Source organism: Corylus avellana, chromosome ca2 (genome assembly GCF_901000735.1).
Source record: "Corylus avellana chromosome ca2, CavTom2PMs-1.0".
Taxonomy (NCBI): domain Eukaryota; kingdom Viridiplantae; phylum Streptophyta; class Magnoliopsida; order Fagales; family Betulaceae; genus Corylus; species Corylus avellana.
In genome coordinates, this window is record NC_081542.1 from 17,626,983 (window position 1) to 17,643,814 (window position 16,832).

The window sequence follows — 16,832 nt, forward strand, 5'->3', positions numbered from 1 at the left end:
AAAAATAATATTTTTTAAACAAAATTTTTTTATTTTTTTTAAAACGGAAATTTTTATTAAAAAAAAAAACTATTTTTTTTATTTAGTTCTAAAAAACAAAAAATTTCATTTTATTAAACGAAAATTTTGTTTTTTTTTTAAACGTAAATTTTTATTTAAATAAAATTATAAAACAAAAATAAAAATAAAAAACGAAAAATTTCAATTTTTATAAAAAAAAGTCAATTTTTTTTTTAAAATTTTTTCTTATAAATTGGTTTAAAAAAAAATTGGCCAACGCTTGATTTTTTTTTTTTTTTTTTTATTAGTTTTAGATTTTTCGTGTTTTTTAGTTTAGTTTTTTTTTTTTTTAATTTCCTACTGAGAAGAATTTCAGCAGAAATGTAATATCATAATTTTGAGAGCATTTATAACATTGCTAAATTGATTTATGTTTCTTTTGTTTAAACTCTAGCTTTTGATTAGATTGATGTTTTAATCCGTTTGTAATTAAAGTTTTTGTATTTTGAAATGATGAGACATGTTTGGTAAATTTTTAATATAAAAATTACTTTTCAAAAATGATTTTAAAGTTGCAAATGTAAGAATTAATGTTAGATATTTGTTAGTCTCTGGGAGTTTTGGATTTTTAATTCCGAGAAGTTGGTTTGATTTGGTGGGAAAAATGCCCATGGAATGGAACCAACCACCAATCTTACGGTTACGGGTAGTCGGATACCTTAATCCGCCTTCATTGAACACGTCACAAAATCCCACATCATCAGCATCCCCCAATCAAAAACTAGCAGCTGTGCCAGCTGTTAAAAAAAAAAAAAAAAAAAAAAACATGTACAGCCTTGCCAGCCTATGCGCTCCCTAGAGTCATAAAAACCTACGTCAACCGAGAGAGAGAGAGAGAGAGAGGGAGAGAAGAGAGGGGAAGAAGGCAAGAAAAAGAAAAAAAAATAGGAAAGAAGAAAAGGTATTTTAAGTCAAGAACTCAGAATAGAAAATGAGTCAAATAATGGTCTTTGATTTTTAAAAACCGGTCCTCTGTTTCACAATTCTCTGTCCCTCACAGGTACGTAATTCTCATTTTTGGTGAGGTTAATTCTTTCCCATTAGATGGTTTCCCTTTTCAAATAACCCTAGATTTGTTCAGACGTGGTTTTATTTAGAATTTGATTTTTATTTTTTAATAACAAATAGTTGGATTTTTTTTTTTGGTTCAGCTGGATTTCTACGTGGAAAGGGGTTCTGTGGGGAAGCTTCAATTGTGAAGAGATAAGAGGGCCAGATGACCAGGTTTTAATAAAAACTTGGTAAGAATTGGGCTTGAATCTGGGGAGGTGAAATTTTGGTGCTCTAGATCCTGTTCTTGACTCTGCCCTGTATATCTTGAAGTGGGTGTCAATCAAAATTCGTTCTTGTTGCTTGTCATCCCTGGGGTTTTATCTTGTTTTGGGGTTTTAGTTGATCAAAGACCTTATTTTTGTTAATTCTTTATGCAAAATCGAGGGCTAGAATAAGATCCATTTGAGATTTGTGTATCAGTACTTTGCCAACTTGTTTCTTTGTTATTTCTTAATTGAGATTATACGAATAAATTGAATTTGCCTTCCAACTCAAAAAACTTTCTGTGTCTCCTTTGTAGGACTCGGTTTGGGATTGTATTCTTTGTAGTTACTGTACAATCCCGTTCTTGATTCTGGGTCCTCGAGTATTTTTTGTTTTTGTTTTTGATATAGAGAACTTTGTATTTCAATGGCTAATCCACCGCAGCCTTCCCTCGGGTACGCTGTTTCTATCACTCCCTCAAACCCGGACACATCAAACCCTCACGCTGAGGAAAGTCCAATTCCTCGAATTCCTCCTCCTCCTTCAATTTCTCCCACACCTCCCAGATTTCCTCCACCAAAATTACAACAAGGTCAGAGTCCTTCACCTTCAATAGAAAGCTCAAATGTACCATCTCCAGCCAATGGTGTTAAAAGTGGCAGCCCCATTCCCCATTTAAGCACTCCCCCTGGACCTCCTGTCTTTACTTCACCTGTTCGCCCTGCTGCTGTGCCTTTCCGCTCTTCGCCTGCATCTCCTCAGCCAGTTGCATTTTCTTCGGGTTCATTTTTGCCAACGTCTTCACCTCCCAACCTTTCAAATGGATCGGGTGAGTTGCAGCAACAAATTTCTGATGGTACAGAGAACTCGGTGCCAACTGGGGAATTACCATATGTTCTATTTTCAGCTCATAAGGTATCATCTATCTTGTTCTGTTTGGTTCAAAGACTAAGGCATCAGTCTTCATGATCAATCATATTTTTTTCTTAGCTTGTATATTTTGGTACCTGTACTGTAAACTTAATTTTGTGAACTTAATTTCTTTCAACTGGTAGTTACTATAAAATGTTGTGAAAATATGCCACCGGACCTTGGTGCTTTAGCTTATTTTGACTTTGAAACCCCAATTTCTAATTTAATGATTTTAAGACCAATGCTTTGAATATTTGAAAATCAAAACCTACATTAGCCTTTCCATGAAATGGATAACTGAAGAGAGTGTAGAAATACAATTGTGCCTCTTAAATAAAAAGTTTAAAAAAGTAAAAATAAAATAAAAATCACACCTCTGATGATGGAGGAGGACATGAAGTACCAACCTCTATGACTATGGCCAGAGACCCACTGCCTCCCCTGACAATGGAAACCCATGACGGTAGGTCTTTAGCCTTGGAGACCCACAATCAGATGCACAGCCCTGGGCCTCTAGACCTACATTTGTGGGCTCCTTAGACCCACCCACAGCTGTGGCCGTGGCTTTTTAGCCATGGAGACCCATGGCTGTGGGTTTCCTCAGACTATGGATTACTAGCTTTGGTGACCCACAGCCAAGTCGTGGGTCTCTGGCCAATGGGCCTCTTCCTTCCGTGGCTGGTTCCTCCATGGCCATGGGGTATGTGTGTGTTTTGCACTTTTTCTGTTAGCTAACAGAAATGTTAATGAAGTCTTGATTTACAAGGATTCAAAGCACGTCTTAAAATCATCCAATTAGAAACTGGGATCTTCAAGTCAAAAAGCCCAAAAGCATGGGGGTTCTATGGAACCCACCCACCCAAGAAAAAGATGCTTTCATTTGGGTAGATGTCATTCCACGCATGTACAACAATTTTTGTTTAGCTGGAAGATTTGCATTTTCTGCCACATCTATTTATGGCTTACTTTGAATTCATCTCTTGACAATTTTGTTATGTAGATTTTGAAACAGAAGAAGCAAGCAAATGTACCCAGTTTAGGTTTTGGGGCATTGGTTTCTCCTGGGAGGGAGGTTTCACCAGGTCCTCAAATAATACAACGTGATCCCCATCGCTGTCAAAGTTGTGGAGCCTATGCAAATATCTATAGCAACATATTACCTGGCTCAGGCCAGTGGCAGTGTGTTATTTGTCGTGAACTGAATGGAAGTGAGGGTGAATACGTAGCTCCCAGCATGGAAGATCTTCGTAACTTTCCAGAACTGTCATCACCTGTGGTTGATTATATTCAAACTGCTAACAAGAGACCCGGTTTTATTCCAGTTTCCGATTCGAGAATCTCTGCACCCATTATTCTTGTCATAGATGAGTGCTTAGATGAACCACACCTTCAGCACTTACAGAGCTCCCTACATGCATTTGTTGATTCACTTCACCCATCAACAAAATTAGGAATTATTTTATTTGGTCGCACAGTATCAGTTTATGATTTTTCAGAGGAATCAATTGCATCTGCTGATGTGCTTCCTGGTGACAAATCACCAACTCAGGAGTCATTGAAAGCATTGATTTATGGAAGTGGCATATATTTGTCCCAAATTCATGCTTCACTACCTGTAGCACACGCCATATTCTCATCACTGAGGCCATATAAATTAAACTTTCCAGAAGCTTCCAGAGACCGGTGCTTGGGCACAGCAGTTGAGGTTGCTCTTGCTATCATTCAAGGGCCATCAGCAGAGTTGTCTCGAGGGGTAGTTAAAAGGTCAGGTGGAAATAGCAGAATTATTGTGTGTGCTGGTGGACCTAATACTTATGGCCCTGGATCTGTCCCTCATTCGTTAAGTCACCCAAATTATCCTCATATGGAAAAGACAGCGTTGAAATGGATGGATCAACTAGGTCGGGAGGCTCATCGGCACAATATAGTGGTTGACATTTTATGTGCTGGAACATGCCCTCTAAGAGTTCCTATTTTGCAGCCTCTCGCAAAAGCTTCTGGGGGTGTTTTGGTTCTTCATGATGACTTTGGAGAAGCCTTTGGCGTAAACTTGCAAAGAGCATCTACCAGGGCAGCAGGTTCACATGGTTTGTTGGAAGTACGCTGTTCTGATGATATTCTGATAACTCAAGTTGTGGGTCCTGGTGAAGAGGCACATGTAGATACTCATGAAACCTTTAAGAGTGACTCTTCTTTATATATTCAAATGATTAGTGTTGAAGAAACGCAGAGCTTCTCACTTTCCATGGAAAGTAAAAGAGATATTAAGAGTGATTACATATTTTTTCAGTTTGCAATCCAGTTTTCAAATGTGTATCAAGCTGATATATCCAGAGTTATCACTGTTAGATTGCCAACTGTGGATAGTGTTTCGGCATATCTTGAGAGTGTTCAAGATGAAGTGGCAGCCGTTCTTATTGCCAAGAGGACCCTCTTGCGAGCCAAAAACTATTCTGATGCAGTTGATATGCAAACAACAATAGATGAAAGAGTTAAAGACATTGCTTTGAAGTTTGGGTCCCAAGTACCAAAGTCAAAGCTTTACCGGTTCCCCAAAGAGCTCTCGTTATTACCAGAGCTCCTATTTCATCTTAGAAGGGGCCCACTTTTGGGAAGTATTATTGGCCATGAAGATGAGAGGTCTGTATTACGGAATTTGTTTTTAAATGCATCCTTTGATCTTTCACTCCGAATGATAGCACCTCGTTGTCTAATGCACCGGGAAAAGGGTACTTTTGAGGAACTGCCAGCTCATGACCTGGCTATGCAGTCTGATGCAGCAGTTGTTCTTGACCATGGCACAGATGTCTTCATTTGGTTGGTATGCCAGTCAACTCATCTTCCTGCTATTTTAGTGTGGCATCGTTATTTTGGATTTAAATGATGTACATGATGTATATCACGCTATTGTTGTTCTGTCTCTCTCTCCCCTTCACATGAACCGTGATATGCATGTAAATTTTCTCATTGGCTTTTTTCTTTTCTTCTTTTCTTTTTTTTTTTAAAAAAATTTTATTGGGAGTGGGGTTTGTAGTTCGTTGTTGCCATACGACTGGGGAAGGAGAAGGGAATGGGATCATGCGCAATGTAGGCTATGTATCACATTTAGAGGTGTCCTTGCAATCCCACAATCCATCTATTATTATTATGATGACAATCATGGGAAATGCCGTGTTGTTCAGGCTGTACATATCTGATTGATTGTCATTGACACAGAGAGAGAGATTTGGATTTTTTTTGTCGGTGTTGGTTGTGTCTTGCACTATTTTTTGGTTAACCACTTCCCTGTTGGTTGGTGGATTCAGGGTGCTGAACTTGCAGCTGATGAAGGAAGAAGTGCAGCTGCTTTGGCGGCTTGCAGGACATTGGCTGAAGAGCTAACTGAAGTGCGATTTCCAGCTCCTCGAATCCTTGCTTTTAAGGTTTGTTTTCTTCATGGTTAATGATTCCCAGGATTTTGGTCTCCATCATATTTCTTTTCCGTTCAATTTGGTCTCCAAAAATTAAATGAATCTAATAGTCTGGACTTAAACACAGGAGGGGAGCTCTCAGGCTCGGTATTTCGTTTCTCGGCTGATACCAGCACACAAGGATCCTCCATACGAGCAGGTGAGATAGGAGAACGTTCCTAATTCCATGATTCTAATAAGTTTGCTTGGCAGTTTGATGCAAATTTAGTTGTTAAGAGAGGGTTTTACATCAGCTTAAAAACATGATCTTGATTGAACAACTTGGGAAATGATGCCAACTGTTGTTCCAAAAATGAAGGGATTACAATATTGAGTGATGCCAACTGTTGCAGGAGGCGAGATTCCCCCAGCTCCGGACTCTGACAACGGAACAGCGAATGAAGCTGAAAAGCAATTTTATTCACTTTGATGAGCCTAGCTTCTGCGAGTGGATGCGAAGTCTGAAATTGGTGCCGCCAGAACCAAGCTAAGAAAGAAGTCCTTGAAAGAGAGTTTGGTGGCTGACGTACCTCTGGGAAGGGGGTCTGAAGAATGTGCATCCTTCCATCACTGATACGGGAGACTTTTGTTTCTCTTATGTTTTCATTGGCAACAGGGATATGTACCTCAGGGCGTTCTCGACTGTTAGTGGTGGTGGTGATCATATTGATGCCATCTCATCTCCCTCTCCACACACACCCCCACCCCCACCCCCATTTTTCCTTTTCTTAATTTCAAAGGAACGTTTATTATACATAACTCTGTTAAGAGTTTGTAATATTGTTCTTCACTTTGGTTCTCAGTTGATGAAATGGCTATGACATATCAATAAAGATGTTCCTCTTTTTTATTCAAATTGAGAAAATAAGCTAATTTTATCTGGCTAATGTTTTCTCTTCACCAATATTTGCCAAAGATGGCAGTGATGATCGATTTTGCGAATGAGGTAATGAAAGCTGATTTGGTGGTGATCAATCAAATCAAAGGCCATAACAAAAACCTAAACCTAACGCCATAACAAAAGATACGAATAATAAAAATAAGGTAAAGTTTATTTATCTTCCTCAAACTACCATTTCAAAGATAATTTACCAAACTATTAATTGCGAAAAATAAACCCTCCAAATTACTAAAACGAGGATAATGTACCCCTCAGTATTTGCAAAGTGATGAAATTACCCCTATACACATTTTTATAAGACAAAAATGCCTTTAAGATTTTGAAAAAAAACAAATTTAGTATTTTTGTTTTTATTTTAGTAAGGGTAATTTTGTCATTTTGTTAAAAGTGAGGGTACATTGTCATTGATTGATAACTTGGAGGGTAAATTGCCGCAATTAATAGTTTGGAGGGTAGATTATCATTGGGGTAGTAATTTGAGGGGGTTAAGTAGACTTTACCCATAAAAATAAAAACTGTTCAACTTTTTTTTTTTTTTTTTTTTAAAAAAAGAAAAAATTCTAAAAGAATATATTCGCATAAAACGCACCATGATTAAAATTTAAGGAAGGAATAAAAATAGCTTGCTTTGCCCTTTTTATAACCCGACCCGATTGATTTACTGGGCGAAGTGATTCCAATTTACGCTCCGTGGAAAGATAAGCCACCACTAGTAATATAGCATTAGGACGAAGCCGGCGTCACTGGTCAACTCTCACTCTCTCTTTAGGGTTTTCTCTCTTTTGTTGATTTCTGGAGTGGAGAGAGAAAGGGAACGACTCCTGAAAGCCAAAGCGGATTGGTATGCAACATCCATCCATTTACTTACTTATCTGATTTTAGTTCTATGTGCTTGTTTAGGGTCGTAATTGGATCTTGTGGGCTTGTGGCGTATTGCTGTATGTTGTGTCTCTTCGTTGACCAACCTAACTAAGCCTTTCTTCAGAGATAGTATTCAGTTTTTAGAGTTGTGTTGATTCCATTACAGAAGAATGTCGACCTTTTTTTTGGGCCCTCAAAGATTAGAAGAACTACACATGCCCAGAAATCTTAGAACGCTGTTTTTCCTCTTCATTTTCTCGGGGTGCTTTAGGATTTCATTGATGGGTATTGCCTTACTTTTGAGAATGCAGGCTGATTTGAGACCAATTGCATAGAACCCGTCGTGTTATCCTTAGATCTTGATGTCGGTTATCACTTCTCTACAGTTGCTACAATTTTCCTGCACTTTTTCTTAATTTTTCAGTATTTCTATCCGTTTCCATGAGAAAACCCAAATGGGTATTGAATTAAGAATCTATGTAATGGGTCGATGTCTTTCTATGTAAGTCCGGTGGTCTATCTAAATTGAGAATCTATGTAAGTCCGGTGGTCTATCTAAATTGACTGATTCTGGTGCTTGTGGTTTTCATGGTGATGTTCAAAACTACTGTATGTATCGTATTGGGTTTGGTCTCATATCCTTTGTTCTCAGATAATTTTCGTTTAATTTTTACTGGGTATTTTGCTCAGGACTAGGTCGAGGATATGGCCAGTGGCGAGGGAAAAAAATCAAAAGATAATGCCAGTGGTGAGGGAAAAAAGTCAAAAGCTAATGCCAGCGGTGGTGAGTGTTTGTCCCCATTGTAGTGTGGCTAGTTTGGCCTCATGCTATTTGTGTATCTGCAAATTTATTTATGTGTTCACATTCATGGTTATTTCTGACCAATTTGATTGTCTTTGTCTGACTGTTTGTTCATGTGTCTGCTTCTGATGCTGCGTAACTGAATTTCCAGGGGCCAAAAAGAAAGAGGTGAAGAGGGAGACTGGTTTGGGTCTAACCAATAGCAAGGACGAGAATTTTGGGGAATGGTATTCTGAGGTTTGTTCTTGAATCGCAAGGACACTGGTGTGGGTGTTTCTCTTGTATATTGCCAATATACTTGGGTTATGCTCAGATGCGCTTTGATAAGATTGATTTACTTGAAAAAAAGAAAAAAAGGTTTCAGTTGTGCATTACGAAGCATTAAGTGTGCTTTACATGTTTGATTGCATACCATTCATTGCCTCACTACAATATATATCAGAATACTGTAATGCTAAGTTTCCCTCCCTTTGTATTTATTAGGGATGGATTCTCTTGCAAAACACTTAAGATTTATCCATATTAGCTTGGGAAAATTCTCATCTTGATTTAATAAGTTTCTCTGTGTGAGATATTTTTCAACGATTTAGTGTCTTTATACTTGAGAGAGATGAGATGATACGGATGGTTAGTAATGCTAAGTTTCCCTCCTTTGTATCTATTAGGGATAGGTTCTCTAGCAAAACGCTAAGATTTATCCATATTAGCATGGGATAGTTCTCATCATGATTTAATAAGTTTCTCTGTGCAATTTAGTGTCTTTAGACATGAGAGAGATGAGATGATATAGATGGTTAGCTTCGGACAGGCCCTTTTAGCCTTTTCTTTTGTAAAGAAACAGACATGTATTCTGCATCTTGTTTGTACTTTGGGGTTTATATCCACACAAAAATTACGAAAATTCTTATCGGAATTGTGAGGTCACAATCCATATAGTTTCTATTGTTTTCAGTGAAATATATGATGTTCATTACTTATCAAACAAAAAAATATATATGATGTTCGTGGATATGAAAATTCTCTGGACCTTATTGTTAATTTTCTTTATATTGTTTGGTGTAGGTAGTTGTCAATGCAGAATTGATCGAGTACTATGATATTTCTGGCTGTTATATTCTTAGGCCATGGGCAATGTCAATCTGGGAGATCATGCAAGTGAGTTCAAATCCCTTTTTAAATCCTTTTTAATTGTTCCTAGCTTGACATAGATGATGTTTGTGCTATGCTTTATTGAAATTTCCCCCGCAAGTGGTAGTTTCACTGATATAAATTTGAAGCCACCCCTGGTTATAGCTATAGGTTTGCAGAGCAATGGACCTTTTTTTTTGTGGAAATGAAAGTTATGGGCGTTCCTTTTGAAATCCTCTTTTTGTTTCTCTTATTCTTCATCCTCTTTTTCTGATATAGTCTGCATGATTTAATCTTACATCAATGTCAATGTGCAGGTATTCTTTGATGCTGAAATAAAGAAAATGAACATCCAGAATTGCTACTTCCCACTTTTTGTTTCTCCTGGTGTATTGCAGAAGGAGAAGGATCATGTTGAGGGTTTTGCTCCTGAGGTGAGATTCGAAATCTGTCCTTGGCAATCTTTTGGTGCGGTAGAAAAACTATACTTTGTTTTTTGCTATCTTGGGAAGGATACACTCATTTTATATTGTATGAAATATTACTTTATATTTAAGCTTAATCTTTCTGAACTTATTGTGGGTTACAAGGTATTATTGCTGATCTAAGTACAGAACTACTTCGTTCATTGTTTATTTCTTTTGGTGAAACTTTTTCTTACTATTGCGTTCTTCATCGGTACAAGAGTTCATCTAGCTTTTTCTTTTGTGTTTAAGAAGGGTATGTCTTAAATATATTAGATCGGTTGTTCTTGGTTGACGGAAATCTTTTATTACCTGTTATTTTGTATGTGCTTTTGTTTTCATGAGACAATTCATTTATTAAAAGGTAAGGGTCTAACCACATTTGATGTTGGGCTTGCTTAGGTTGCGTGGGTGACAAAATCTGGGGAGTCTGAGTTGGAAGTGCCTATTGCAATTCGCCCAACAAGTGAGACTGTCATGTATCCTTACTATTCCAAGTGGATAAGGGGACACAGAGACTTGCCTTTGAAACTCAATCAGTGGTGTAATGTTGTTCGATGGGAATTCAGCAATCCCACACCATTTATCAGGTAGTTTCTTCCCTAATTTGCTCATTTATATTTGTTTTTTAAAATCTATTAACCATGTTAATGGCATGCAATGCCTCCTGAAATGGTGATGAGATGATGTGAAATTTTTGTCAGCTAGCTGATCAAATTTTAGACTGTAGAAGCTTAGCCAAGTCTTTGTGTTGGTATATGAACCTTTGTATTCATGCTGGCAACATTTTTTACTGTTCATTTGTTGTAGAAACCATTTACAATTTATTTCTTGGTATGGGAATTTTCATTTGAAGTCATTTATTCCCTTCATCTATGACATGGTGAAGCAGTTCATGGCAGTGGTTGATAGGTTTTGGATGATTTTGTTATGTTGTACCTCCCAAATTGTCAATCGATTTACACATGAGCCTCAAAACTAGGTACTCTTTTTGCTAGGTGTCAAACATGTCTAATGATGTGCAGAATAACCCTCTTTTAAGTGTATGATTGCATTAGGAAGCTTTGTTGATTTATGGAGGACTATGTACTCTTTTTACCAAATGGGTTTTTTACTTATCAAAAAAAAAAAAAAATTTACTGAAGTGTGTGATAACCTTCTTTAAGGTTCGATGACAGTTATAAAAGGCCTTCTTGATTAATCTAGAATTTTGTTTAGTAAAATATTGCATGCATTTTTTTGATTGTAGGAGTCGTGAATTCCTTTGGCAGGAAGGGCATACTGCTTTTGCAACAAAAGCAGAGGCAGATGCAGAGGTATGGAATTTTGTTTTATCCCTGAACTTTTGTCGTAGAGATCTCTACATAGAAATTAATGGAGGTGGAAATGCAAGAGATTGGCGAGTAATTATTTTTTTAAAAAAAATCTTGAATGTTCTTTCATCTCAAAGTATGCTGAAGTTCCTAATCTCTGCATTCATTTAAAAGATTAAATGCCCATGGTCATTTCGTTAATATTAGAAGTGTCAATCCCCTTTCAGTTTAATTAGGGATTTCTTGAGAACCGGGTTTTCTTCATCTAACATCTTCTAATCCCATTGCAATCCGCTCTGCCTCTTGTTCTTGCATGCTTCTAGCCTACATTTGTTTTCTAGGAGTGCCTAGATGCAGTGTCATTCCTCTGCTTGGAGAATATAACGGTGCATGAGGGTATTATCATTTTATTCACAATTATGATACATTGGATTTTTTGTTAACTATTTATGTTAGAGTTGCTTACTTCATATTGAGATTCATTGCTTCCAACTCTTAGCTGTTGATCATGAACCATTTGGTGCAGCTATCTTTGTAATCGTGTTAAGTTGTTAACCATATATGGGAGCCGATATTCTATATATCAGAAATTAAATAGATAAGAAGCTCCAATAAACTAATGGATCTAGAAGTATTTCACAATATGAAGTCTTAATTTATCCTGAATAATGAAAATTGATGAGAAAATACGAAAGAAAAAAAAAATCAAATCATTTAAGATCCTTTTTTTCTTAAATAATATTATTTTTAGTCTTTTACTTGATTTCTGTGGTTTATGTGTCGATGTTAAAACAGAAACTTAAAATTGGTGTATGGCACAAACTTTTCTGAAAATTTTAAAGCATGATAGGTGGTGGACTCATCTGTGACTTTTTGTGTTAGCATCATATTTTAGAACTGCAGATCTACTGTATTAACATAGTGACATACTTCTAACTTATTATCATCAATAAAATTATAAAATAAAAGCCTAGTTTGGGCAGGTATTATATGTTCCTAAAGTGTACTAAGGGGCGCCCTATGCACTTATCAAAAAAAAAAAAATTATATGTTCCCAAACTCCAGTTTCAATATATTTCTTCCTTTTCCTTTAAAAAGATTATTTTGATATTTTGTGTCTATATTGGAACATGGGCACCTTAGTTTACAAGTGTATTCTGTTCTTATGTTCTAATTTCAGGTTCTAGATATTTTGGAACTTTATAGACGTATTTACGAAGAATTCTTGGCTATCCCTGTTGTAAAGGGAAGGAAGAGTGAACATGAGAAATTTGCTGGTGGCTTATACACAACTAGTGTTGAGGTACCTAACAACTAAACATGCACATTTTAATCCATTCCGTGTCATATTTGACAAAGTTTACACTATTTGTGCTGAAACTTGTGTCTATATTTTCTGTGTACTATTTATCAGGCGTTTATTCCCAACAATGGTCGTGGTATACAAGGTGCAACTTCACATTGTTTGGGTCAAAATTTTGCAAAAATGTTTGAGATAAACTTTGAAAATGAGAAGGGAGAGAAGGGTATGGTCTGGCAGAACTCGTGGGCCTATAGCACTCGAACGGTAAGTTGGATGGGTGGGTCGGATATGAGTATTTTCATGTTAGGAAGTTTTTTTTATTTTTTATTTTATAGATATCTGCCGCCACACGTGGCCGCTTTTTTAATTTGATCAATTCTTTTCAGATTGGTGTGATGGTCATGGTCCATGGTGATGATAAAGGCTTGGTTCTGCCACCCAAAGTAGCATCTTACCAGGTTATTGTTATTCCTGTTCCATACAAAGATGCTGATACTAAGGGAATTTTTGATGCCTGTGCTGCTACCGTGGATACCTTGTCTAAGGCAGGTATTCGTGCCAAGGCAGATTTTAGAGACAACTACTCCCCTGGTTGGAAGTACTCGCACTGGGAAATGAAAGGTGTTCCTTTAAGGATTGAAATTGGGCCAAAAGACTTGGCAAATAGTCAGGTCAGTTATTCTGTCTTGAATTTTCTAATATTGTTACTCTCTTCCATCGGGTTATTATGTATCAGATTTTGTTGCATCTAGTGTCTTCTGTTTTCTATTACATAGGTGATCAACTGGAAGAAATTTTACATGCTGATTTTGTTCACAGGTACGTGCTGTTCGCCGTGACAACTCAGCAAAAATAGACATCCCTAGCGCCAAGTTGGTTGAGCAAGTACAAGAAATGCTGGATAATATTCAACAAAACTTGTTTGATATCGCTAAACAAAAACGAGATGCTTCTGTTGAGACTGTAAGAACTTGGGATGAATTTGTGGGAGCGCTCAGCCAAAGGAAATTGATCTTAGCTCCTTGGTGTGATGAGGAGGTATGATCTGTTTTTTCAGCTTGTACATTTGTGTACATAGCTTGATTTAGTGTACAGTTGTACATCTCACACAGTTTTTCATTAAATTTCATTTAGTCATTTTAATATTACACTTTTCTGGTGTTTAAATTGCCTTTTATGTTCAATTTCATTGTTCATTTATTAAAATAACAATATGAAATAGGCATGGTGTGGTGAAATCGTTTTCTACTTTATTGTACTGGTTTTCCCCTCTGATACATCTCTTCCTATAAATGCTCTTTCATTGTTGTGTTTTGGTTAACGTATAAATTAACTTTAATTGGTTCAGTGGAGATTTGCAGTCATGTAATACATGAAATGTATTTCTTTTAACTTTTTGATTTCAAATTGCTTTATGCCAACACTATGCAAATTTGGATAGTAAGTTACGTTTTATTTTGTGAATAGAGGCCTAGAGGGAATGACGTCTCAAGAGGTTGAAAACATTACTTCAACCTCCTTTGTATTTTTTTTTTTTTTTTTATTGTTTTCGTTTTTGTGCATTTTTATGAATTTGCTTGAAGATGGTTTATTTGTCAAATAACTCTTTAGGAGATGAGACCTTTTTTTCAAAACCCTTTACCACTGGATGGTTGCCTACAATGTTTTTATTTTTCTAGTGTTCTTGATTTTCTTGATCTTTTATATTTTTCTTGATTGGCATCTCTCTCGTATACTTCATGTGTGGGTTGTGCCCCTTTGTGATTTTATAAAATGCGATTACTCAAAAAAAAAAAACTCTTTAGGAGGTGGAGAAAGATGTGAAAGCAAGGACAAAAGGTGAGATAGGAGCAGCTAAGAGTCTTTGTTCCCCATTTGACCAGCCAGAGCTCCCAGAAGGTACAACCTTTATGTTTCATGTCAGGGTTATTTCATTTATCGTTTTTCTTTGATTACTTTAAAGCATCAACTTTTGACTGTGTAACCTCTCTCCATTTTGCTCAAATTAAATATTGCTCCAAATTTGCCTGTTCTTGCCCCTGAAGATGATCAGAATTGAAAGGGGCGATAAAGGTGTTAGTTAGAGTTTGAGAGTAGCATGTTTAAAGTTGCGTTAATAGTAAATTACATGAAGAAGGGTACTACTTTCACCCATTTTCTGATTTCTATCATTGTTGGACAAAATTGTGAATTTGTTGTGGTTAAGGTTGTCTCTGGTCAATTGTGCTGAATCAATGTGGGAATGATTGCAGCCACGACTAGAACTTAAATCAGTGTTTCACAAAAATGAGGAATGTTGATTTCAATCTCTCTCAAATATTCCTAGTGTAGTATTTGTGTAATCCCTCTGAGTCATCCATGTGTCATGAGCAATTTATTAGAGTTACGATAGGATTGCATTCGGATCAACACATTTCATTGAATATCGCTGCATGGAGTTTTTATATTCTGTTTGATTCTTCTTCCCAGGTACTATATGCTTTGCTTCAGGAAAGCCTGCAAAAAAGTGGACCTACTGGGGCAGGAGTTACTAGATTATTGGGTTTTAGCACGATTTCTTTTGATGTTTCTCGATCTATTTAACAAGCCATGGAAGCAGCAATCCTGAGGAGCTAGTGAGGGACAATATTTTCCATACAGACATACACATAGACATATCCAATTTTTGTATTTTCTTAGTTAGTAGTCAATTTGATATTGGGTTTTGCTTGAAGAAGTGCGACAAAGCACTTATTTGCTACATGCAAGAGGCTAATATGTTTTTACATAATATGTTGCTTTGGATTGAATTAATATCTTTGAACTGTCTATCTCTTTAACTTCAAAGCCGTTTAGTGACATGAAGCAGTAATCTTTCTAACCCCAAGGGGTTGACCACCCTAAGTGGTGAAGGCCTTGGTCTTGGAGGTTTGCTCCCTTCAAAGTCCAAGGTTCAACACCTCTTAGGTGTAAACAATCCCTTGGGGCCACAATCCTCAATGAAAAGTCAGTGATTTATCAAGTTCTATGTAGTGTAACTCTCGAGGGTGCGGTGCACGGGACCAAGGTTTACTCTGCCGAGGTGAGTTAAAAGGGCCTTGTCTTGTAGAGGTTTCCCGATATCAAAATAAAAGTAAGCAGTAATCTTTCTGTTGAATAGTAATAAGGGGGTAAAAGGGTAGCCAAATAGGTTACATAAAAATAGTAGTAGTCTTATATGACTAAATGTGCGTATTATATAAGTTATGCGATTTTTTTTTTTCTCCAAAAAATTGTTGGAATAATATAAGTTGAGTAAGAATTTCCACTTTTATGAAGTAAATAAAAATTTTGGCCCTTTTCTTTTCAAGACAGATGAAGTAGTACTAATAAAATGACTTGTGGATGAAAAGTGATACAGATCATGTATGGGACAATGTCTTCAGTTCCTTTTAGTCACGTGTATTTAAAAATGAGAATGAAAATTGTTAAGCTTGTTTTGAGGATGTTTTTGTTTTTGGTTTGAAAAGGTTACGAAATGTGGTTCATGTATTTTCAAGAGTTTTGTAGTTTGTTAATATATTTGTTTGAGAATAGAAAACCAAGACATAAATGAATATGACTGATGTTTTTCTTCTTGTCGTCAGAGATTGCAATTCGAATTAGCGTTTCAACACATAAATACAAGATTATAGATCAATTTTAATTTGATTCAATTAATTAAATAGGTTAAACCCCCTAATCTTAATCCACTTATTTCATGTTCAATTCTTGTGAGATTCGCGGGTTGTGACAAAAAATTTCACCCTTAAATGTTGCATGTATGGTTTTAGTCGTGTTGAAATATGAGTATAAAATTATATATAGATCAATTTTAACTCAATATATTTAATTAAATAATCAAACTCTTAACTTTTACTTACTAATTTTTGATTAAATTTGTCTTGAATTTATGGACGGTATGAAAAATAGCCACCGTTATTCCTCGTCGCACAAATAGTATTTTCATTTTGTTGAGTTGAACGGCATGATCCGTATGAGAAATGCTACACATCTCAAATTTGTTTTTCAAAAGTTGGTTCCCAAATGATGTGTTACCATTTCATGAGTTGGTCACACACATCACAAAATAATAAGATAAATGCTTGGTTGCATTAAAAAGTCCATCTTTTGGCCATTTTAATCCTAAGTGGTATGACCCATTTTAATTTTTTATTATTTAAAATCTTTTAATTTTAAAAATTAAAATTAAAATGATAACAAATTAATAAAAAAAAATTAAAAAATAAAAAGGGGTGGCCGAACCACCCCCAAGGGCTGGTTGGGGGTAGCCGAAGTCACCCCCACGGCCCTTGGGGGTGGATCGGCCAACCACAAGGGCCAAAAGGAAATAATAATAATAATAATAAAAATTATGGGTTTGG

General features: G+C 36.3%; 2 protein-coding genes across 2 annotated transcripts; both read left to right on the forward strand.

Annotated features, from left to right (window-relative positions):
• The first annotated feature begins 966 nt into the window (after nucleotides 1-966).
• LOC132168491 (protein transport protein SEC23 A) lies at nucleotides 967-6,386 on the forward strand. Its single transcript, XM_059579478.1, has 6 exons — nucleotides 967-1,060; nucleotides 1,212-2,232; nucleotides 3,230-5,050; nucleotides 5,535-5,651; nucleotides 5,767-5,838; nucleotides 6,032-6,386. The coding sequence occupies exons 2-6, from the start codon at nucleotides 1,744-1,746 to the stop codon at nucleotides 6,167-6,169; spliced, it is 2,637 nt and encodes an 878-aa protein (XP_059435461.1). The 5' UTR covers nucleotides 967-1,060; nucleotides 1,212-1,743; the 3' UTR covers nucleotides 6,170-6,386.
• An 877-nt stretch (nucleotides 6,387-7,263) lies between these two features.
• LOC132168492 (proline--tRNA ligase, cytoplasmic-like) lies at nucleotides 7,264-15,258 on the forward strand. The gene is made up of 13 exons (XM_059579479.1): nucleotides 7,264-7,420; nucleotides 8,131-8,224; nucleotides 8,394-8,479; nucleotides 9,305-9,397; nucleotides 9,688-9,804; nucleotides 10,237-10,424; nucleotides 11,084-11,150; nucleotides 12,328-12,450; nucleotides 12,562-12,714; nucleotides 12,837-13,121; nucleotides 13,270-13,488; nucleotides 14,256-14,349; nucleotides 14,920-15,258. The coding sequence occupies exons 2-13, from the start codon at nucleotides 8,146-8,148 to the stop codon at nucleotides 14,982-14,984; spliced, it is 1,569 nt and encodes a 522-aa protein (XP_059435462.1). The 5' UTR covers nucleotides 7,264-7,420; nucleotides 8,131-8,145; the 3' UTR covers nucleotides 14,985-15,258.
• Nucleotides 15,259-16,832: the final 1,574 nt, after the last annotated feature.

Excerpts from the sequence above, each read along its gene's own strand:
- LOC132168492 (XM_059579479.1), top strand. The coding sequence starts at position 8,146 with ATGGCCAGTGGCGAGGGAAAAAAATCAAAAGATAATGCCAGTGGTGAG. Across the intron at positions 8,225-8,393 it reads AAAAGCTAATGCCAGCGGTG|GGGCCAAAAAGAAAGAGGTG; the intron begins GTGAGTGTTTGT and ends CTGAATTTCCAG. Across the intron at positions 13,122-13,269 it reads AAGACTTGGCAAATAGTCAG|GTACGTGCTGTTCGCCGTGA; the intron begins GTCAGTTATTCT and ends TTTTGTTCACAG.
- LOC132168491 (XM_059579478.1), top strand. The coding sequence starts at position 1,744 with ATGGCTAATCCACCGCAGCCTTCCCTCGGGTACGCTGTTTCTATCACT. Across the intron at positions 2,233-3,229 it reads TTCTATTTTCAGCTCATAAG|ATTTTGAAACAGAAGAAGCA; the intron begins GTATCATCTATC and ends TTTGTTATGTAG. Across the intron at positions 5,652-5,766 it reads CTCGAATCCTTGCTTTTAAG|GAGGGGAGCTCTCAGGCTCG; the intron begins GTTTGTTTTCTT and ends ACTTAAACACAG.